We start from the raw sequence: 19,508 nt of genomic DNA on the forward strand, positions 1-19,508 counted from the left end.
GGTTCAAACGATTCTCCTGCCTCAGCCTCCCGAGTAGTTGGGATTATAGGTGCCTGCCACTATGCCTGGCTAATTTTTGTATTTTTAGTAGAGACTAAAACATGGGTTTCCCCATGTTGGCCAGGCTGGTCTTGAACTCCTGACCTCAAGTGATCCATCTGCCTCCGACTCCCAAAGTGCCAGGTTTACAGGCCTGCGCCATGGCACCCAGCTGCCATGACTCTTAATGGCAAAAAAAACCACAATTACTTTTGCACCAACCTAATATGTGTTGTTTGTGTTTCTCAGTCTCTGGTGTCTCTCCTTTTCCTATCTGCCTCCTCTTCTCCTCAATTCTTATAGGTGTGTGTGGTGGAGGGGTGCGAGGGGCATTCTGATAGAATAATAATCAGGATACCAAGGAAATTTTTTAAAAAACACTTTAACAAAAGAGGCTATGTTGCATGAAGGCTGAGATTTTTTTTAAAAGGCAAGGATTCAGAAAAGGGCTGTTCAGTATTTTCTGATCCTAGTTCAGTGCTAGTCAGGGAGGCTGTCAGTAAAGACCTTTTTGGTCTGTTGATTTGTAGAATTAAGCAAAAGATGACCGTGCCCCCGTGGAAGCCAGGTTGGTACCAGCTGGTTGTCGATTTCCCATGAGAGCCCTGAACACTTTACAGATGATCTACTCACTCCAAAACAAGACCTGAAGCAGCAAACACTTTTACACCAAATGCATCCTCTTGTAATGTCTTAAAATAACCTTTTCTATAGTCCTTCCCCTTTGCAAGGTCAGTGCTATAGCTCAGCACTTACCAAGTGCCTTTGGCTCCATGATGTACAGTACGTGTGTTTTCCCATTTGTTCCCATGCCTCTGTTGCCGAATGTTTTTAATGTGTTAACTACAAAACAGAGTTGGATTTTATGAGATACTGTACCCTATCTCCCCCAACCCCCCCAACACACAGACACACGCCCACATGACTTCTGTGAATTCGGGAGCTTTTTTTCAGTAATGATTCAATATGATTTGCGATGGAGAATTTTAGGCACAGCTCGAGATCAATGATAAGGGATCCTAAATCGAGGTGAGCTTCCCCCACCTCCGTGCACTTGCGTTCTGTGTGGGCAGGAGGCGCTGCCCTGAAAGGGGGCTCCGTCCTATCAAGGAGCCTATGGTTTCAAGACTTAAACATCTTTCTTGGAACTTGCTTGGAAGAGGGGCCTGTGTGCCACCTTGGAAAGAAAGTTTCTCTGTCCTTTCAGCTGGGGGTGGATGGAGGGAGGGCTGTGGAAGGGGCTTGCTGGCAGCTGAGTTCCACCAATGTTTTCTCAAGCTGAGACTGAGCCCATTTATCCTCCTGCCCGTGTGTGGCTCCGGCACCCCCAGACGGGGCCAGCCCAGCAGCCTGAAGTCCGCATTTAGAACTTGATCCCCTCTTATAACGATCACATTTTAGTAAGTAAAATAAAAATGTTTCAGAAAAAAAAAAAGAAAAGAAGAAAGAGTGGAACAATACTTGTTTTATTTAATGACCAGAACTTTTTGACAGCACCCCCCTTCCCTGCAGGATATGAGAACTCCTGGTCCACTGCAGTCCATCCCCAGGGACCTCGAAGCAGAATTTGGCCGAAGGGGGTGCGGGGGGGATTCTAATGTAAACAGCGACCCTGAAGTCCTGGAGCCGGTTCCCCCTTCTTTCCCCTGTCTCCCCTTCTGTCTTGCTGCCCCGCCCCCAGCCCCAACCCCCCACAGACACACACAGAACACTGAGCAACTTCAGGTTCAGGCAGGGGAGGAATAAAGGTGCTTTGTGAAGGGGAAGGAAAACATTCCTGGGGGAGGTGAGGGCTGGGGGCATGAATGTGCCCTCAGTCTGGGTGGACGCTGCACACCCAGATGGGAGGTTGGGGGGGGGACGCCGAGGTGGAGGGAGGAGGGCCAGGCCCCAGCCAGGAAGCTCTGGGCGTGGGCAGGGCTTGTGGGAATGATTTCATTGGAAAGGCCTGCGATATTTTTTCCCCTCCTGCGTGTGGTTCTTGGAGAAAGTTGGAGGTGGTGGTGATTTCAGTCGCCTTGGCCGCCTCGAGCCGGAGCCGAGCGGAGGCACTGGGCCGAGCCTGCTTCCCGGGCCTTTCTGCCCCACCGGGGCTGCTCCCTACCTCCACCACCCTGGCACACCTTCACCGGCGTGCCTCCTCCTCCCCATCGCTCTACCATTTCCAAAACTCACTTGGGCCCTCCGTGCACAGGGTTCTTTTTTGATTTTTCTGTAAAAATCAAAACAAAAACCAGAGACTTTTGAGAGGAGCAGATGCCACCTAAAGTCCCACTGCGTTCCCTGCAGAGTGCTCAAATGCGGAAGCGAGTCGTTGGCATTTTTATTTTTTATCGATTGATTTATTTTTTCACCAGTGGCTTTTTGTAACCTCTGTGTTCTGCTGTGTTTCTTGTGTTTAGTCTTCGAGTGCTTCGACTGACCATGATCCCCTGGGCCCCCTCCCTCCTGGCTGGGGTAAGTACTGAGTTCTCTTCCCGGCCCTCGGCCTTCCATCAGCCATGGTGCTCTGTCCTCTCCTCCCGCGTGTCCTCCTTCCCTGTTCCTGTCCCTCTGTTTTCCGTCTCTCCCCTCTCCAGCACACTCTCTGGGCGTGCCCCGCCAGAGCAGTTACAGGTGATGGAGCCGGGCGGCTGGAAAAGTAACCAAGCTCCACCGAATCACTGGAGCATCCACCAAACCCACCATCGCTAAAGGAGTGGGACCCTAAGAAAGATGTCCCCGAGCAGCTGGGGGACTATTGGGCTTTGGTCTTGAGTTTCAAGGTGTCTACTCAAGAGTCCATGCTACCACTAAGATATTTTGACACTGCCTAACTCCCAAATGGATTTGTCTCAGATCTGTGACCATGTGCTTGGAATGATCCACCTTAACACATCTTTCTTTGCAGCTGAGATGTTGGCAGACTTCGGTCTAATTTTGGCGAATAGAAGCCACCTTTTTATTTCTGACATAGCTGTGAAAGAGGCCAGAGGGAAGCAGATACGAGAGTTGAATGCCAGGTGGTGACTCTGGAAACGCATCGCTGCTAGTTAATAACGCCGTGTAGATTTCTCCTCGCCCTTGGTAGCCGCCTCTTACCTATCCCAGGTCTTTGACGTGATTTGCTAACAGTGAGTTAAGGGATGGACACCCATGACTTAGGAGAGATTATAGGCTTCATGGCTATTCTAGGAAGGAGTAGCCATGCAAAAAGGGTCCTTAGAGATGATGAGACTTAGCGCATTTGATAGAGAGAGCTGGGGCAGAGTTTTATTTAATCTTGTAAGAGTCACTGGGAGTAGGCCGGGCGCAGTGGCTCAAGCCTGTAATCCCAGCACTTTGGGAGGCCGAGACGGGCGGATCACAAGGTCAGGAGATCGAGACCATCCTGGCTAACACGGTGAAACCCCGTCTCTACTAAAAAAATACAAAAATCTAGCAGGGTGAGGTGGTGGGCGCCTGTAGTCCCAGCTACTCAGGAGGCTGAGGCAGGAGAATGGCGGGAACCCGGGAGGCGGAGCTTGCAGTGAGCTGAGATCCGGCCACTGCACTCCAGCCTGGGTGATAGAGCGAGACTCCGTCTCAACAAAAAAAAAAAAAAAAAAAAGAGTCACTGGGAGTAGAAGAAGGCGGTTTTTGGGGGAACCAGCATGTGTTGGGTTTCATTTATTGGTTAGGCCAGCAGAAGACAGTAAACATTGGTTTGGTGGTGTGACAGATGGTGTGAAATTGGGAGGGGGTGCACTCGACAACAAAGATGGAGAGGTGCATCCTGGGAAGTTGACAATGATAGGATGGGCTTCTGCTACCTTCTCGGTGCAGACACATCTGCTCTCAGGTAGTCATTTAAGAGGTTGTGTCAACCCTCTTATACCTGCAGGGTACCACTTAGTGAATGAACACTGCAGTCCAGTGTCCTAGAAGGGCCTTCTGGTCCTTTTGGTTGGAGATATCATTTAGTGAAGCTTCCACATATTTGTTGACTTTCAGCTCAGGGATCCCTTACGCAGATAGCTGCCCCACTTGGCTCCCTGGACCAAAGAAAGGTCATTGGTATCTCAGAGATTGGCAGCAGCTCCAATGTGAGAGAGTAAAACTCTGAAGACCCCGCCTCATCAGTAGGCAGGGGAAAATGCGTAAGATTCAACAAGAATCTGTACTGCTGTTTGGTGGCCAGCGGCCTAGAAGCCAGGGACTTCTAGTGTGTTTCAGGCTCTGTAGAGGCAGGTGGTATAGCCCAGTCAAGTGGGTTTTCATGCCAGTTCTGCTGAGTGATGGTCACCAGGTAAGCACAGCTGATGGAGACTTGAAAGCAGCTCTCGAATGCTAAGTGTGGAAATATTTGAGATGGAAATGGAGGAGCCGTGGTCAGAGTCGATGCTGTTAATGAACTATCAGAAAAAACCCCACAAAACTGTCATAGTCCAAAATTAAGAGGAAGAACATTCTGGCTAAAGGCCAGGGCTCCTTCTGAATTGCAGATCCTTGGGGATCTGTGTTGGCTGCCCCAGGGCTGTGGCAGGGGCCGCCTCCCCAGGGCTCGCCGAGAATGAACAGAAAGAACAGCCAGACCAAGTGAGAATGGCACTGAGCGGCAGCTTGCTAACCAAGCCTGCTGGTGTCCCTCTCTGCTGCCCCAGGAGCGACCCTGCATCTTCCCCACACACTGCTGTGGGACTCAGGACACCCTGGGTTGAGATCCACATTTGCCCTCGGTGGCCCTGACCCTGGGCCTGTGGCTGAATACGTCTGAGTCCATTTGCTCCTAAAATGAGGTCGAGCTGGTGTTCCTTCAAGGTCTTTCCCAGCCCCCCAGCTAAAACTGAAGGCTGCGAGGCAGTCAGCCGGCCTTGGGAGGCCTCCACGTAGCAGCAGTGCCAGAAATGACGACACAGGCCTCAGGCCCGCTGGACAGATCCCCCTGGCCCTGTGGTTAGCCTTGGCTTTGGCCCTTAACAGGGCAGACGTGAGGATCTAGTTCAAAGCAGTAGCTTCTGGGCTGGGAGCGGCCCCCTCCCCTGGAAACCTCTTGGGAAGCCTGCCTTCTGTGTGTTCTGAGGTGGTGGTAGCTCCCTGACAGCTCTGGGCACCTCCTGTTCTTTCTTTCCTTTTGTCTTCCTTTTATTTATTTTGTATTTATAAAAAAGAGATGAAGTCTTGCCGTGTTGCCCAGGCTGGTCTCAACTCCTGGGCTCAAGCGATCCTCCTGCCTCAGCCTCCCAAAGTGCTGGGATTACAGGTGTGAGCCAGCGTGCCCAGCCTGTCTTTATTTTTATTTTATTGTATTTATTTGTTTTTCCAGCTTTATCGTCGTATGATTGAGAAATAATGTCTGTGTGTAAAATTTCAGACGAGGCATAGATACCAGGTAAGGCAGAGAGTGGGAGGGAGACTGAGGCCTTGGGCTGGTGTTGGGAGCACTGCAGCCGAGTCTTGGTAGGGAGTGAGGAGGGGGTTGTTGCTCTTTCCTGTTCTGTTCCTTTTTCAGCTTTCGGGTTCCCTGTAGCTTCTGGAACTGATTATTTTTTGTTTCTTTAATGTTACTCTGTCTTGTAAAAGGAGAGCCAATAGCATCATTTGTTTTCAGGAGAGAAACAGATTTGAAGGCTCAGGAACTTCCTGGGAAAGGTGACCTCTTTTGGGCCAAGAGCTTTACCCCCTGGTTTTTTTCCCGTGTCTACCTGGAGCTGAGAGGTGACCCCTTTCCATCCCTCTCAAGGTCCAGAACCGCCAGCTCGGGTTGGGTCTGCCCCTGGAGCTGACTCCTCCCTTGGGGGCCCCAGAGCCCTTATCAGTGTATCAGTAAAGGGCAAGAGAACAGAGATTGTTGAGAGCAGAGGAAGTGTATTTGTGCCCCAGCCCCACTCCATGAACACTCCCCTGTCTCAAAGCACATACTTAGGTATAAGAACAGGATAGGCAGGCCAGGCACGGTGGCTTATTGCCTGTAATCCCAGTACTTTGGGAGGCTGAGGCGGGAGGATCACTTGAGGCCAGGAGTTCGAGACCAGCCAGGACAACATAGCGAGACCCTGTCTTTATATAAAAAAGAAAAAAAAAGGTACATGTCTAAGAAGAGGCTGGCCAGTGTAAGTGTCCTCAGCCCCAGATACCATTTATTTGCTCATAAGCAAGAAAGAGATGTGCCAAGGTATGAGAGTTTTAGAACAAGACTTAGCCTGTAAGTGGGAGAAGAGGGAGAACTTGGACGGTGCAGGGGCGCAGGGTGCAGAGCACTGATCAGAGAGGTGCGAGGGAGATGCAGCCACCCCATAAGGACCATGCTCTGTGGGACAGAGGCGCCCAGGTCAGCTGCATGCAGTGCAGAGGGTCCCAGGACCGGGGATCAGCCGTGAGGGACTTGGGTGGGGGGCCTGGCGGGTTGGGGACTGCCCGGCTTCCGTGCTGCACACAGCTGGGAGCAATTATGCCTCTGGTTTGAGCTGTGCTGCTCCCTCCGGGTGGCCACACCACCCCCTCCCTCTGACTGACCAACCAACCAAAGAAGTGCTTCATCTCGAGTTGGAAATGTGTCACACACCTCCCCCGCCCCACCACCAACAAGGAAGGACCCTCTTTGTCCCTTTCCCAGTGACAAGTGTGAGTGAGCTCGGCTTTGGCTGGTTCTTCTCTAACAGGCTGACAACAGGGAGAGAAACTCAGACCCAGCACCCAGGAGGTGGGAGCCGCGGGGAAAGGACACCGGCTCTCCATGTTTGAATCTGATGGTTCGTTCTTTCTTCTCTGGCAGAGAAGAGACAGGACAATGGACGGGTGTATTACGTGAACCATAACACTCGCACGACCCAGTGGGAGGACCCCCGGACCCAGGGGTAAGGACTTGGGCTGAGAGGGGGGCCGGGCCAGGCTAGGTCTCTGTGCAGCTCCAGCATTAGGCAGGTGGTTTTGGACTGCATCGTCCCAGAGGGCTGCTGTCAGGGACCTGTAGCCACACACAAGTGTCTTGAGACTCTCACTGCACAGATACACTGTTGGCCTGATGACAGCTTAAAAGTGGTTTCTTAAATAGACCTTCCTGGTGGATGGAGGGTGGCCTGGCTGGCGGGTGTTGCTGGTCTCCATACTGATTGTGCAGGCTGCTGATAATTGCAAAAAGGTTGAGGGCATCCTGGTTTCCCAACACCCCAAGTGAAGCCGTGCTGGGGCATGGAGTGTCTCAGGATTGCTGGTGACCATTCAGTCCAGTGCCATCCATGCAGGGCTGCATTTTTGGCCATGAGATAATAAATGACCTCTCTGTGCTGCAGAACTGTCCTCATGATTTGGGTCATGCTTCTTGGGTGCACGTCCTCAAGGTCCCTCATGGACTCTGCAGAGACAAAGCCACACTTTGAGGACCCAGCCTCCAACCCCCAAGGTCCAGAAGGTGGGGCCAGCCCTTCACCCTTTTCTTCCCATGTTTCCAGGATGATCCAGGAACCAGCTCTGCCCCCAGGATGGGAGATGAAATACACCAGCGAGGGGGTGCGATACTTTGTGGACCACAATACCCGCACCACCACCTTTAAGGATCCTCGCCCAGGGTTTGAGTCGGGGTAAGGACTTTGTGCAGGTAGCAGCAGCGTCCAGGAGCCGAGACCCAGGCCGTCCTTGTTCTAGCTCTGGAAGGCCCACTTTGGGTGGCCCCTGCGGTGCGTTCTACTGCCCTTACTGCCCTCTAGTGGCCAATGTTGATGTCATATTGAAGGGGATGGGAGGACAGCTTGAGTCCGGGAGTTTGAGACCAGCCTGGACAACATAGTGAGACCCTGTCTCTACAAGAATAAAAAAGATTAACCAGGCTGAGAAAGCTGTCAAGACTCCATCTCTACAAAAAAAATTTAAAAATTAGCTGGATGTGGTGGTGCCTGCCTGTAGTCCCAGCTATGTGGGAGGCTGAGGTGGGAGGATCCCTTGAGCTCAGGAGTTTGAGGCTGCAGTGAGCTGTGATGGCACCACTGCACTCCAGCTCAGGTGACAGAGTGAGAGTTTCTAAAAAATAATAATACATTTAAAATTAGCTCGGTGTGGTAGCACACTCCTGTAGTCCTAGCTACTTGGAAGGCTGAGGTGGGAGGATCCCTTAAGACCAGGAATTCGAGGCTGCCGTGAGCCATGATCACACCACTGCACTGAAGCCTGGGCGACAGAGCAAAACCTCGTCTCTAGAAAACAAACAAACAAATAAATAAGATGGGATGGGGAGGAAGGGACTATCCTGTTTATCCCAAGTGACACTAGTGTTATTTCTCTAAAAACAAGAAGTCTGGCTTTATTTCTAGATTTTCTTTTTTATTCTTCAAGGATCTTAATGACAGTCACTTCCTCGCCTTACATTACTCATCTTTACATTAACATAGCACCAGCTTTCCTTAGGGTTGACAAAGACAAGTTGTTCATTTTCTGAGAAATGGCATGAACCGCTGAACACCTTTGCTCTTCCCAGGACGAAGCAAGGCTCCCCTGGTGCTTATGACCGCAGTTTTCGGTGGAAGTATCACCAGTTCCGTTTCCTCTGCCATGTGAGTTCTGGTACTGGGGCTCCCATGGCAGCTGGGGTTATTGACTTATTTCGGTGTGAGTTCCCGGCGCAGCAGCAGGTATCGGAATGTTTGTGTCTTAGGTGGGGGCCAGACACTTGTCTAACCCCGAACTGGCTGTCTCTAGGAAGCGAGTTTTCATTCCTATGGGACGTGCTGTCTCCTCCTGGCCCAGCGGGCTGGGGGCTTCCTGTTCATACAGACAGGAGAACAGATGATCACTTGAGGCTCAATTTGAAGTTCTTTTCTTTTTTTTTTTTTTTCAGTCAAATGCCCTACCCAGCCACGTGAAGATCAGTGTTTCCAGGCAGACGCTTTTTGAAGATTCCTTCCAACAGGTTAGATCATGGTGCCTGAAACCAGGGCCAGGCCGACGCCCTTCTCCCAGCACCCCATCTCCTATCGCATGGCCTGTTAAACCCACACTGCAGACTTTCCACGGCATGGGTCTTGGTGACTGTGTCTGCTGGAGAGTAGGCCTTAGAGTCCCGTCCCTCCCGCCCCTGCCTGCTGTGAAAGGGAGAGTGGCAGGCCGGCCCGATGCTCTGTCTTCCAGATCATGAACATGAAACCCTATGACCTGCGCCGCCGGCTCTACATCATCATGCGTGGCGAGGAGGGCCTGGACTATGGGGGCATCGCCAGGTGAGCTTGAGTGCCCTGGGAGTCTGCCCTGTACCCCGCTTCCCCAGGCTACAGCGTCCATGGCCAGAAAGCTGCCTGCCCCCTGCTCACATTCCCTCCCAAAGCTCTCATGCATCTTCAGGAGTGGGCACAGTGTGGCATTCAGAATATGTGAATCCGCTAGGCGCGGTGACTCACGCCTATAATCCCAGCACTTTGGGAGGCCAAGGCAGACAGATCAGAGGTCGGGAGTTCGAGACCAGCCTGACCAACATGGAGAAACTCCATCTCTACTAAAAATACAAAATTAGCCAGTCGTGGTGGCGCATGCCTGTAATCCCAGCTCATAGGGGAGGCTGAGGCGGGAGACTCGCTCCAACCTGAGAGGCTGGAGGTTGTGGTGAGCCAAGATCGTGCCACTGCACTCCATCCTGGGCAACAAGAGCAAAACTCCATTTCAAAAACAAAACAAACAAAAAACCAAAATACATGAATCCATGTGGCCAGTCCATTGAGCCTGGAACAGGGGCCTGGGGTGCCCTGCTGGGCTGGGTGTTAAGCCTTTAGTAACTGGGTCATGAGACAACGGAGGACTCCTGGGAGGGGCGAAAGCTTAGTACAGTGGCTCTGTTATCTACCAGTGTGTCATGTTTCTGTACTTTAACAACCAGGCCAGCAGCATCTGGGCAGTTGAATATCAGGGCTGTGTGGTCATCCATTAGTGTTGACCCTGGGGTCCCCTCCTCTTAAGGCAGCCAGGGCAGGTGAAGTCAGGTGTCCCCATGTGGATAAGCTGTGTCACGATCCACAGGGCCTTGACCAGGGCTCAGCTGCATGTCACGTGTCTGGGGTCAGTAACACTGTAATGGCTTATGTCACCCTAAAAAGAGTCCAAAGCATTGTCTTGCCTTCACCCTGGTCCACCCATAAAAGTTAACAGGCCCTCTGGGAAATGCTGCCTCGGACAGCAGGGCAGAAGGACCCCGGCAGAGAGAGGGGGCGCCGTGGCCAGCGGCGACCTCTCCGCTCGAGACCTCTCCCGGTGTGGGCATTGTCTTCTCGCTTGGTGTCGGGTTAACTTGCTTCTGGTCCTCTGTTTGGTGGTGGCGCGGCCTTCTGCGCTGGCCCTGTGGATGGACTGTTCCTTTTTTCCGTGGTGACCTCCTCTCCAGGCTCTGCTTGGTGGGCTTCTCTGGTGTGGCCGCGCCCTGTGTGTGTCTCTCTCTGTGTCCTGCCAGTGGTTTTACCCTATGGTAGGTTACGTCATGCTGTTCTACCACAGGGTAGAACCACGGACAGGATACCGGGGCACCCTCTGCGTCGAAGGACTCCTCGTCTGCCCAGCCACAAACAGCCCAGTAGCCGGGGACTGGCCCCCTTGGGACGTCCCCTTGCTGGTTTAGCTCAAGCCCAAAAGGACTCTGAATTCATGCCTGAGGCTTGCAACCAGGGCACGGGTGTTGGTTCAGATGAATGCGTGGAAGTGTGGGAACGGGGATGGTGTTGGGGTCTGGGGGTGAAGGGAGGGCAAAGCGCAAGAGTGTGGCATAGCTGGTGGGTGTGAGGTTTCTAATCTGAAGGCAGCATGGATTACGTTTTCATGGATCGGGGTTGGGAATGTGGTACTCTGTATTTACGTTATGTTGCCCACCCAGGTAGAGCGGAAACAGGGTAGTTGCTATTCAACAGAACCTTTGCAGAAAAATTATTGTAATAAACATGCATCATGGCCTTGTGCAGTGCACAGCCTATGCAACTGAGCATGGTGACCCAGGGTCACCATGTACCCTTGTACCCAGGGTACAAGGACCCCCTTTACCATTAGAAGCTCTGGATATTGTGATGTAGTCTTGGAACACATCACCTGGGAGCCGACAGGCACACGTTCTCCCAAACATCATCCTCAAATGCAGTTACCATTCTGTGTAGGCCTGAGCCCACCCTGTTCACTGACCAGCTGTTCATGTAGGTTAGCCTGGGCACTTGTCACGGGGCTTGACTCCCCGGGACACGTGTCCTCAGACTACCGGAAACACAATGGTGGAGAGTCACAGCTCCTGTGCAGATGTGCACCAAGGGACCCATTATTCTTGTCTTTTCTTTCTCTTCCCTCACAGAGAGTGGTTTTTCCTCCTGTCTCACGAGGTGCTCAACCCTATGTATTGTTTATTTGAATACGCCGGAAAGAACAATTACTGCCTGCAGATCAACCCTGCCTCCTCCATCAACCCGGACCACCTCACCTACTTCCGCTTTATAGGCAGATTCATCGCCATGGTAGGGGCCCCAGGGGTCTGCCTAGTTCCCTCCTGCTCTCCCTCCTCTTCCCTCTCCTGGTGAAGTGTGCCAGGGGCACCAGGGGAATCTGCTCTTTCTCTGAGACCTCCAGGAAGGGGCAGCATTGGAGGAGGCCCTGGGCCTGTTCACCAGGAGGCATGTGGCACGAACAGTAGCCCCCGTGGACTGGCACGCCCTCTCTGGGCCCCACCCTTCGCCCCCATAGAGCTCGTAACCTACAAATGTAAAAAGCTAGAGAGAGTTCTGGAGAAACCAGAGCTTTCTCAGTGGCTGCCCTGCAGGTAGTGAAGAGTTTCCATGCTGCTTGTATAGGACTTGTCGAGAGGGAGCCCAGGGTCTCTGGGCCACAGACTTTCCTGAACATTAAATATGTGCTCTGTTGAGGGCCTTGGGATGACAGGGTCAGGTGAAACCATAGTTGCCCACCTGCTGCCTGTCTCTGGGAGGTGACGCTGTCATGGCATTTGGGAATGTCCCACTGAGACACTAAGCCTTCTGGAAGGACATTTGGAATCAACACTAGCTTAGAACAAAACCCTAAAGTCTGTGGCCCAGAGACCCTGGGCTCCCTCTCGACAAGTCCTATACAAGCAGCGTGGAACTCTTCACTACCTGCAGGGCAGCCACTGAGAAAGCTCTGGTTTCTCCAGAACTCTCTCTAGCTTTTTGCATTTGTAGGTTACGAGCTCTATGGGAGGGAAGGGTGCGGCCCAGAGAGGGCGCGCCAGCCCACGGGGGCTGCTGTTCGTGCCACGTGCCTCCTGGTGAACCGTAGGCTGGCTGGTGCAGGGTGTAGGGACGATGTCAGAAAGTGGGCCAGTTCTGGGGAGGGGCTTTCCCAGCATCTGTATTTAACTGGAAAGAAGGACACGGTGTGAATATGGAAAGGGAGGTCCTGCCACGTGCCCCCTGTTGAGGGTCTTGGGAGTGTGGAGAACCCGGATTGAGAAGCGGGACCAGCACGGGAGCCACATTCATAGCTTGAGAAGTTTCAGTTCTCACTTTCCGTCGCTTCTTCCCCTGTCTTCCTGAGCTCCCCTCTTAGGAGGACCCAAGTGCCCCAGGAGCCTGTGACTAAATACGGCCCTTCCCATCGTCGGGGAGCTCTTGGCCAAGGCGCTGGGCTCTGGAAGTGGGCACATTCTTCCCAGGTCTAGAGACCCGCCTGGCCCAGCAGCCAACAGGACAGACCGGTAAAACCCTAGACTATTACTCACCATTGGCCGCCAGCTCTCGCTGTTAGCGGTGTCTGCATTATTTTTGGCTGCCTTTGCCACCCACCCTGAGCGCCAGTGAGTCAGGGCTGCCACCTGGAGCTGCTCTGAGCAAGCCTTTTCTGTGAGCGTGGGACAGACCTTTGCTAGGCTGGGAGCCAGCCGGCCAGTGTGAGGGGCAGATGCGGGCCTGGACGTGGGTTCCCGCGCCGGCTGTCTCTGCCCAGTCCCTGCGGTCTGCAGGGCAGGGTGAGAGTCCCTCTGCAGGTGCAAGTCAGGACAAAGGCGTTGTTTGCTCCCGAGGCCCTCCCGCTGTGTCCGAGGCAGCCGCTACTGCGGTTCCGTCAGGGAAGGCGGGTAGCGGTAGCGGAGTTTGATACCGAGTATCCGAGAGCCAGTCTTGGCAGTGCCCGGGGAAGGCCAAAGCTCTGTGCTGTGCCTCTTCCTTCCCAGGCGCTGTACCACGGAAAGTTCATCGACACGGGCTTCACCCTCCCTTTCTATAAGCGGATGCTCAACAAGAGGCCAACCCTGAAAGACCTGGAGTCCATCGACCCTGAGTTCTACAACTCCATTATCTGGATCAAGTGAGCTCCCTCCCCCCTCACCCCACCGCACTGATAGGAGGGACGTCTCTGGGCAGGGAGCAGGTACCGATGGCTTTTATTTTGTCTGCCAGTGTGGCCCCTGAGCTCTTGTTCAGCCTTTAAAAGAGCTAGTGGAGAGGAATGTCCTCTGGGTCCCCCCCCGTGGACAGTTCTAGAATCCTCTCCTTGAGTCAGGGAGCTGTCCCCTGTCACTGTTCAGGATTCTAGGCCACCTGTGAACCCTTGGTGTCCCATGGGCAGCCCAGGAAAGACCCTGCCACGATAGACATCTCCCTACTTGGTCTGCTGTGCCCCCAGAGAGAACAACCTGGAAGAATGTGGCCTGGAGCTGTACTTCATCCAGGACATGGAGATCCTGGGCAAAGTGACCACCCATGAACTGAAGGAGGGCGGCGAGAGCATCCGGGTCACGGAGGAGAACAAGGAAGAGTACATCATGTGAGTCTCAGGCACCGGGGGCTCTGCTCCAGGGGCGGTGCGGACATCTAGTGGGTTGCAGAGCAAGATGGGCCCCCAACTTGTGGCCCATCGGTCACTGTGGATGCCATCTCCATCTGCCTCAATGGTGGCTGCTGATGGGCAGTCATGTGATGGCGTGAGCTGGGGCACCAGAGCCGAGGTCCTTAGTTACCGACTCCCGGCTGCGCTTTTTCCCCATGTGGGAGACTTCAAGCCTCCAGGGTGGAATTTCTTTGAAGTCGCATCAAGCTTAGCCATCTGCATCTTTCTCCAGGCCGAAAGGATCTCTGTGGCCTGCGTGCCTAGACCCACCGTCTCACGTGTGCCCGTTCTCCATGCCTGTTCCTCAGGCCTCTTGGTTTAGTCTTTTTATCTCCATGCTTTCATACATCTGAGGTTCAGTTGGCGTTGCGGGCAGGAGCAGGGGGCGGCGGTGGTGAGGATGATTTCAAAGACTCTGGTGTCTGCAGGTCACTGTGAGGTTTTAGGGCCGCACTCTAGGGCCTCCAGCAGGCTGGGTCTGGGTGTGCGAAGTGGGCTCTTCTGATCTGGTGGTCCTGCGTGGTAAGGGCCACGCGGCATGGCCAGGAGCTGCGTCTGAGCAGTGGGTCTCATCCTCCACCCATGGCTGGTCTTTGGTCTCAGGCTGCTGACCGACTGGCGTTTCACCCGAGGCGTGGAAGAGCAGACCAAAGCCTTCCTGGATGGCTTCAACGAGGTGGCCCCGCTGGAGTGGCTGCGCTACTTTGATGAAAAAGAGCTGGAGGTGAGTGTCTGAGGTTGCTGGGACCCTGAGCCCCTGCCTCTGGGGTGATCCTGCTCTGTGATGCGCTCACTGTGCACCCACAGACACTCAGCAGTAAAACTCCCACGCGGCAGGGCAGATGGGTTTGATTTGGGATCTCAGGACCCACGTTTCCCCAGACACTTGTTTCAAGAAAACAGGGACTTACCTTACCCATATTATTAACGCCGACACCAGAAATGGCTAATTGAACATGTCTGGGGCAATGTCATGTGCTAGCGAGTGGACGATGCGTGGGGAGGGGCCTGCCAGGGGTGCTGACTGCTGCCTCTCCCCAGCTGATGCTGTGCGGCATGCAGGAGATAGACATGAGCGACTGGCAGAAGAGCACCATCTACCGGCACTACACCAAGAACAGCAAGCAGATCCAGTGGTTCTGGCAGGTGGGTCCTGGGCCCAGGCCTTGGCAGGGACATCTGGGCCATCAGCCAAAGGAAACAGGTCTTGAGGAGACCTCACACGCAAGGACCTTCAGCTGTGACCCTGTCCTCACCTCCCACAACTTGCAAAAGGAGACGATAGACCAGCCTTGGGATGAACAGGGACAGTTCCAGCTGAGTGGTGGCCAGTGCATGTGACAGGAGGCCATCAGTGGTCAGCTTTGGGTCAGCTGGTGTGCAGGGACAGACCTGCAGGCAGACAGCAGCTGCCACTGGTTGAGAGGTCCCCTGCCAGCCAGATGGGACAGGAAGTCAGGGGCTTGGCTCCAGAAAACAGAAAGAGCTGTCATTGTTGTCGTTATGAAGGATAGCATAAAAAAAAATAACAATTACAGATATTCTTAGTATATGTCTGTATGCATATGTATGTGTACAAATTTTTTGTGGAGGTGAAATTTCTATAACCTACAATTAACTATTAAATGTTTTTTTTTTTCAATAGAGACAGGATCTTGCTATGTTGCCCAGCCTGGTCCTGAACTCCTGGGCTCAAGCAGTCCTTCCGTCTCACACTCCCAAAGTGCTGGGATTACAGGCATGAGCCACTGTGCCCAACCCATTTAAGTTTTTTAAGATACACAATTCAGTGGCTTTCCACTTTGGGTTCCTTGGCTTCCTACCCAGGCCGAGGTGGGTGGATCACTTGAGGTCAGGAGTTCAAGACCAGCCTGGCCAACATAGTGAAACCCTGTTTAAAATTAGCCAAGTGTGGTGGCGTACACCTGTAATCCCAGCTACTCGGGAGGCTGATGCATGAGAATCGCTTGAACCTGGGCAGTGGAGCCTGCAGTGAGCCGAGATCATGCTGCTGCACTCAGCTGAGATCGTGCCGCTGCACTCCAGCCCAGGCGAGAGAGTAGGGGCTTCCAGTACATTCACAGTGTTGTGCACCTGTCACCACTATCGAATTCTGGCACATTTCATCTCCCCAAAAACCTTATACCCATTAAGTAGGCACTCCCATATTTAGTCATTTCTGAAAGCAGAACTTGGATGGGAAGAGAATACTTGGTGTCCCTGAGACCCAGAGATGTCCCATGGACGGGTGGGAATCTTTGGAGACACAGCCTCTTAGCGGAAGCACTTCCGGGCTTTCTCAGGTTGGAGGCTGTCATCCCCTGGCCAACCTGGCTTTGTGTCCTCAGCCCCAAAGAGGGGCCCCGCTGAGCTAGAGAGCTCCACGTTCAGGCTAAGTACTGGGCCTGTGGGTTGCCTGACTGTGCCTTGACTTGCGGACTTCCAGGTGGTGAAGGAGATGGACAATGAGAAGAGGATCCGGCTGCTGCAGTTTGTCACCGGGACCTGCCGCCTGCCCGTCGGGGGATTTGCTGAACTCATCGGTACGTTTTCTCTCGCCCTCTGGTGTCCTGGCTGGCAGTGAGGACAGCTCAGAGGGAGGGGAACCCTAGTCTTCCTGGAAGCACGTCAGTGGGATGGAGAAGAGCTGAGGCCTCTGTGTCCTGGGGCCGAGCCTATCTGTGGGTGGAGCTGGAGGGCCCTGCTTTGGGAAGGCACGTCTCTGTTGACATGGGTGTGTTTTACCTTGGATCACAGGTAGCAATGGACCACAGAAGTTTTGCATTGACAAAGTTGGCAAGGAAACCTGGCTGCCCAGAAGCCACACCTGGTGAGCCTGCTAGTTTTAGTGGGACGTCGGAGGGCCTCAGACCCGATGAGCTCCTGGCACAGCCCAGTGGGTGTAGCAGCTTCTTAGCCTCGAGTCTGGCAGCTTTTGCGTGGCCCTGGGGTGTTGGGTTGGAGAGATGGGGCTGTGATGGGCATCTTATCTGCCGGGTTTTACATAGGAAGCGCTTCTGTTCCAGTAGTCCAAGAGCTACTGCCCTAAGTGTCCCCCCAACCAATTTCCAGCTGTCCTGGCCCCTCCTTAACACCCCATGGTCCAGGCACCTGCAGTGTGAAGGCCTGACTGGCAGCCCCTGAGCCCTAGCCAGTGTGGCGCAAGCCCTGTGGCCCTGCGGCAGGCAGGCAGGCAGGGTGGGGCTGTCAGAGCCCTGGCCTCCTGGGGCTGACTGTCGTGCTTCCCCGCTCTCGATAGCTTCAACCGTCTGGATCTTCCTCCCTACAAGAGCTACGAACAGCTGAGAGAGAAGCTGCTGTATGCCATTGAGGAGACCGAGGGCTTTGGACAGGAGTAACTGAGGCCGCCCCCACACTACCCCCAGTGCACACATAGTCCTGAGTCCTCCCTGCCTGAGAGGCCACAGGCCCTGCAGCCCTTGGGAGGCCCCCGTGGATGTGGCCCTGTGTGGGACGACACCGTCATCTCGCTTCTGGCAGAAGAGCCTGATCCCAGGAGGCCCTGCAGTTCCCCCCACCCGTGGATGGCAGTCTGGAATAAAGCCCCCTAGTTGCCTTTGGCCCCACCTTCGCAAAGTTCCAGAGGGGTGACCCTCTCTGCAAAACTCTCCCCCATCCTCTAGACCCCACCCTGGGTGTGTGTGTGTGCAAGGGAAGGTGTTGCATCCCCAGGAGCTGCCGCAGAGGCCGGAGACCTACCGGACTAGTTCGGCCAGGAGACTGGCTCCTGGGGGTGGGGTGGGCTGTTCTGGACTGAGAGCCACGGGTCTTTGCCAGCAAAGGAGGTTCTGCCTGTAAAGCGTCTCTGATGATCGAGATGAAGTGAAGGTCTGAGGGAGACGGCCCTGGGGCGAGGCCATCTCCGCCTGCCTCCCTAGCAGGCAGCAGCGATGGAGGCTGAGTCGCAGGACGCATGCTGGCCAATTAATTCACTCTCAGCAAATGAAGGTTTGTCTAAGCTGCCTGGGTATCCATGGGACAGAAACAGCAGACTCCCTCAGACTTTCTTTTTCCATTTATAAACTTGAAGCGGTTGTGTTGTAGGGTTGCAGGTTTTTTTTTTGTTACGCTGCTGTCACTTTCTGTCCAGGAGCTGGCACCCCAGGCATTCTGAGACCTTGAGGGACCCAGGCCTTTGGGTCCACGAGTTCCCCAAACAGCCACGCCTCTCAAGAACCTGCCTGGCGGTTCTGTGAGCTCAGGCGGGCCTGACCCGGCAGCGCAGCCTGGCAGGGACCTCGTCCCTGAGCCTGGCAGAGTGGGAGGGGTTGAGGTCCCGAGCGCCACTCCTAGCCTTGCCGCCTTCAATAGAGAAGAAATCCCTTTGCTAGATAGGGTCCCCCAGGCAGTCCCCAGTGGCGGGACACGGGTCCGGCTGTGGAGCTCTCCCGCCAGCCCCTGGAGCTCCAGGCGGGCCTGCTGGTCCCCTGTTGAGAATGGAGTGCGGCCCGGCCAGCGGAAAGTGTCCATTCTGCGTAGGTGCTTCATCTGCACACAGGACGTGGAAACCAGCAGAAAGGCCCTGACCTGCTGCATAGCCCGGTCTGATTTCTGCAGTTCCCACCAGCCTCCAACCCGGGGACTCTGCCATAATTGGAATCTTCACAGGTCACACTGAAATCTTCAAGGTGACCATGCCCCCCCAGGATGCTGGGGCAGTAATCATGGCAGACTCCTGGCCCGGGCCCCCAGGATTCTAGGACCCTAGGCAGCCCTTGGACTGGTCCCGGGTGCCTTCCAAGCACAGTCTCCATGCTCCCAGATTCTCGACCTTTCCCTGGCCGGGGAGGTGCAGCCTGCGTCTGCCTGTGTCGTGTGTGCTGATCTGAGTGGCTCAGCTTGCCACAGCGCAACCTCTTCTGTCCCTTTCAGTCATTTGCCGTACTTCCCTGCGGCACGTCACCACGGAAGCCGCTCCAGGGCGGGTCAGGGTACAAGCTGCTGGTGAGGTTTGGAAGTATCAGGCTCATGTGTGTTCGCGCGTGTGTGTGCGTACGTGTATATAACTGAAGTGTCTGTACGGAATGCCCCCTTTGCTAGCCATGGGCTGGTCACCAGACTATTTTGTAATACCCGCCCCCTGCCTCGATATTGCCAGTTTCTTGTGCAATAAACAATCAGCAGCTGTGGGTGGTGTTGGTGTGGATGTTTACAAACCTACGGTCCCCTAGTCAAGAGGACTCTGGTCCTCACAGGCCCTCCAGGCTTGGATAGGGGTGGAAATTCCCTGACCTTGCTGGTTTTGAGAAGCCTGTGTGTCATGGACCGAGGCAGCCCCCAGCTTCTGGGCTGGGCTGGGCAGCTGAGTCCTGGCCCAGGGATCGCCGGCGTCAGCCCCTGGTCGGCCACCTCACTGCACCCTTTTGGCACCCTCTGCCTCGACCCGGGGGTCTCCAAGCAGTTGCTGTGGGGTGCAGAACAATAACAGCTGCAGGTTGGGGCTTCCGAAACTGGCTTGCAGGGAGAGTGTTCCAGGCAGTCATTCATTCAGGAAATACTCAGGTTTCACAAGTTCCACGATGGTCGATGGTCGAGGGACTCTGTGATCTTGACCTCAGGGTCACATAAGGGCTTGCCACCCACTTTTTTTTGGTTTTGACAGATCACTATGCTGATGGGTCTTGATGCATTTGACAAGGAAGTGACTTTGTCATGGACCAAGCAGGGCCCCGACCGTGCCT

The 19,508-nt window shown here is 54.2% G+C and overlaps 1 protein-coding gene across 3 annotated transcripts in view; it reads left to right on the top strand.

Moving 5' to 3' along the window:
• WWP2 (WW domain containing E3 ubiquitin protein ligase 2) overlaps positions 1-18,956 on the top strand; it is a 122,049-nt gene extending 103,093 nt beyond the window's left edge. For all 3 annotated transcript variants that reach the window (XM_011961549.1, XM_011961541.1, XM_011961534.1), the window contains 14 exons: positions 2,442-2,496; positions 6,773-6,854; positions 7,449-7,577; positions 8,468-8,543; positions 8,828-8,899; positions 9,118-9,206; positions 11,303-11,462; positions 13,151-13,284; positions 13,603-13,743; positions 14,410-14,530; positions 14,848-14,952; positions 16,253-16,349; positions 16,564-16,636; positions 17,066-18,956. In XM_011961549.1, the coding sequence (XP_011816939.1) occupies positions 2,442-2,496; positions 6,773-6,854; positions 7,449-7,577; positions 8,468-8,543; positions 8,828-8,899; positions 9,118-9,206; positions 11,303-11,462; positions 13,151-13,284; positions 13,603-13,743; positions 14,410-14,530; positions 14,848-14,952; positions 16,253-16,349; positions 16,564-16,636; positions 17,066-17,165 (1,434 nt within the window). In that variant the 3' untranslated portion in view covers positions 17,166-18,956. The remainder of the gene's footprint in view (positions 1-2,441; positions 2,497-6,772; positions 6,855-7,448; positions 7,578-8,467; positions 8,544-8,827; positions 8,900-9,117; positions 9,207-11,302; positions 11,463-13,150; positions 13,285-13,602; positions 13,744-14,409; positions 14,531-14,847; positions 14,953-16,252; positions 16,350-16,563; positions 16,637-17,065) is intronic.
• Positions 18,957-19,508: the final 552 nt, after the last annotated feature.

Source organism: Colobus angolensis, unplaced genomic scaffold (assembly GCF_000951035.1).
Source record: "Colobus angolensis palliatus isolate OR3802 unplaced genomic scaffold, Cang.pa_1.0 Scaffold116, whole genome shotgun sequence".
NCBI lineage: Eukaryota > Metazoa > Chordata > Mammalia > Primates > Cercopithecidae > Colobus > Colobus angolensis.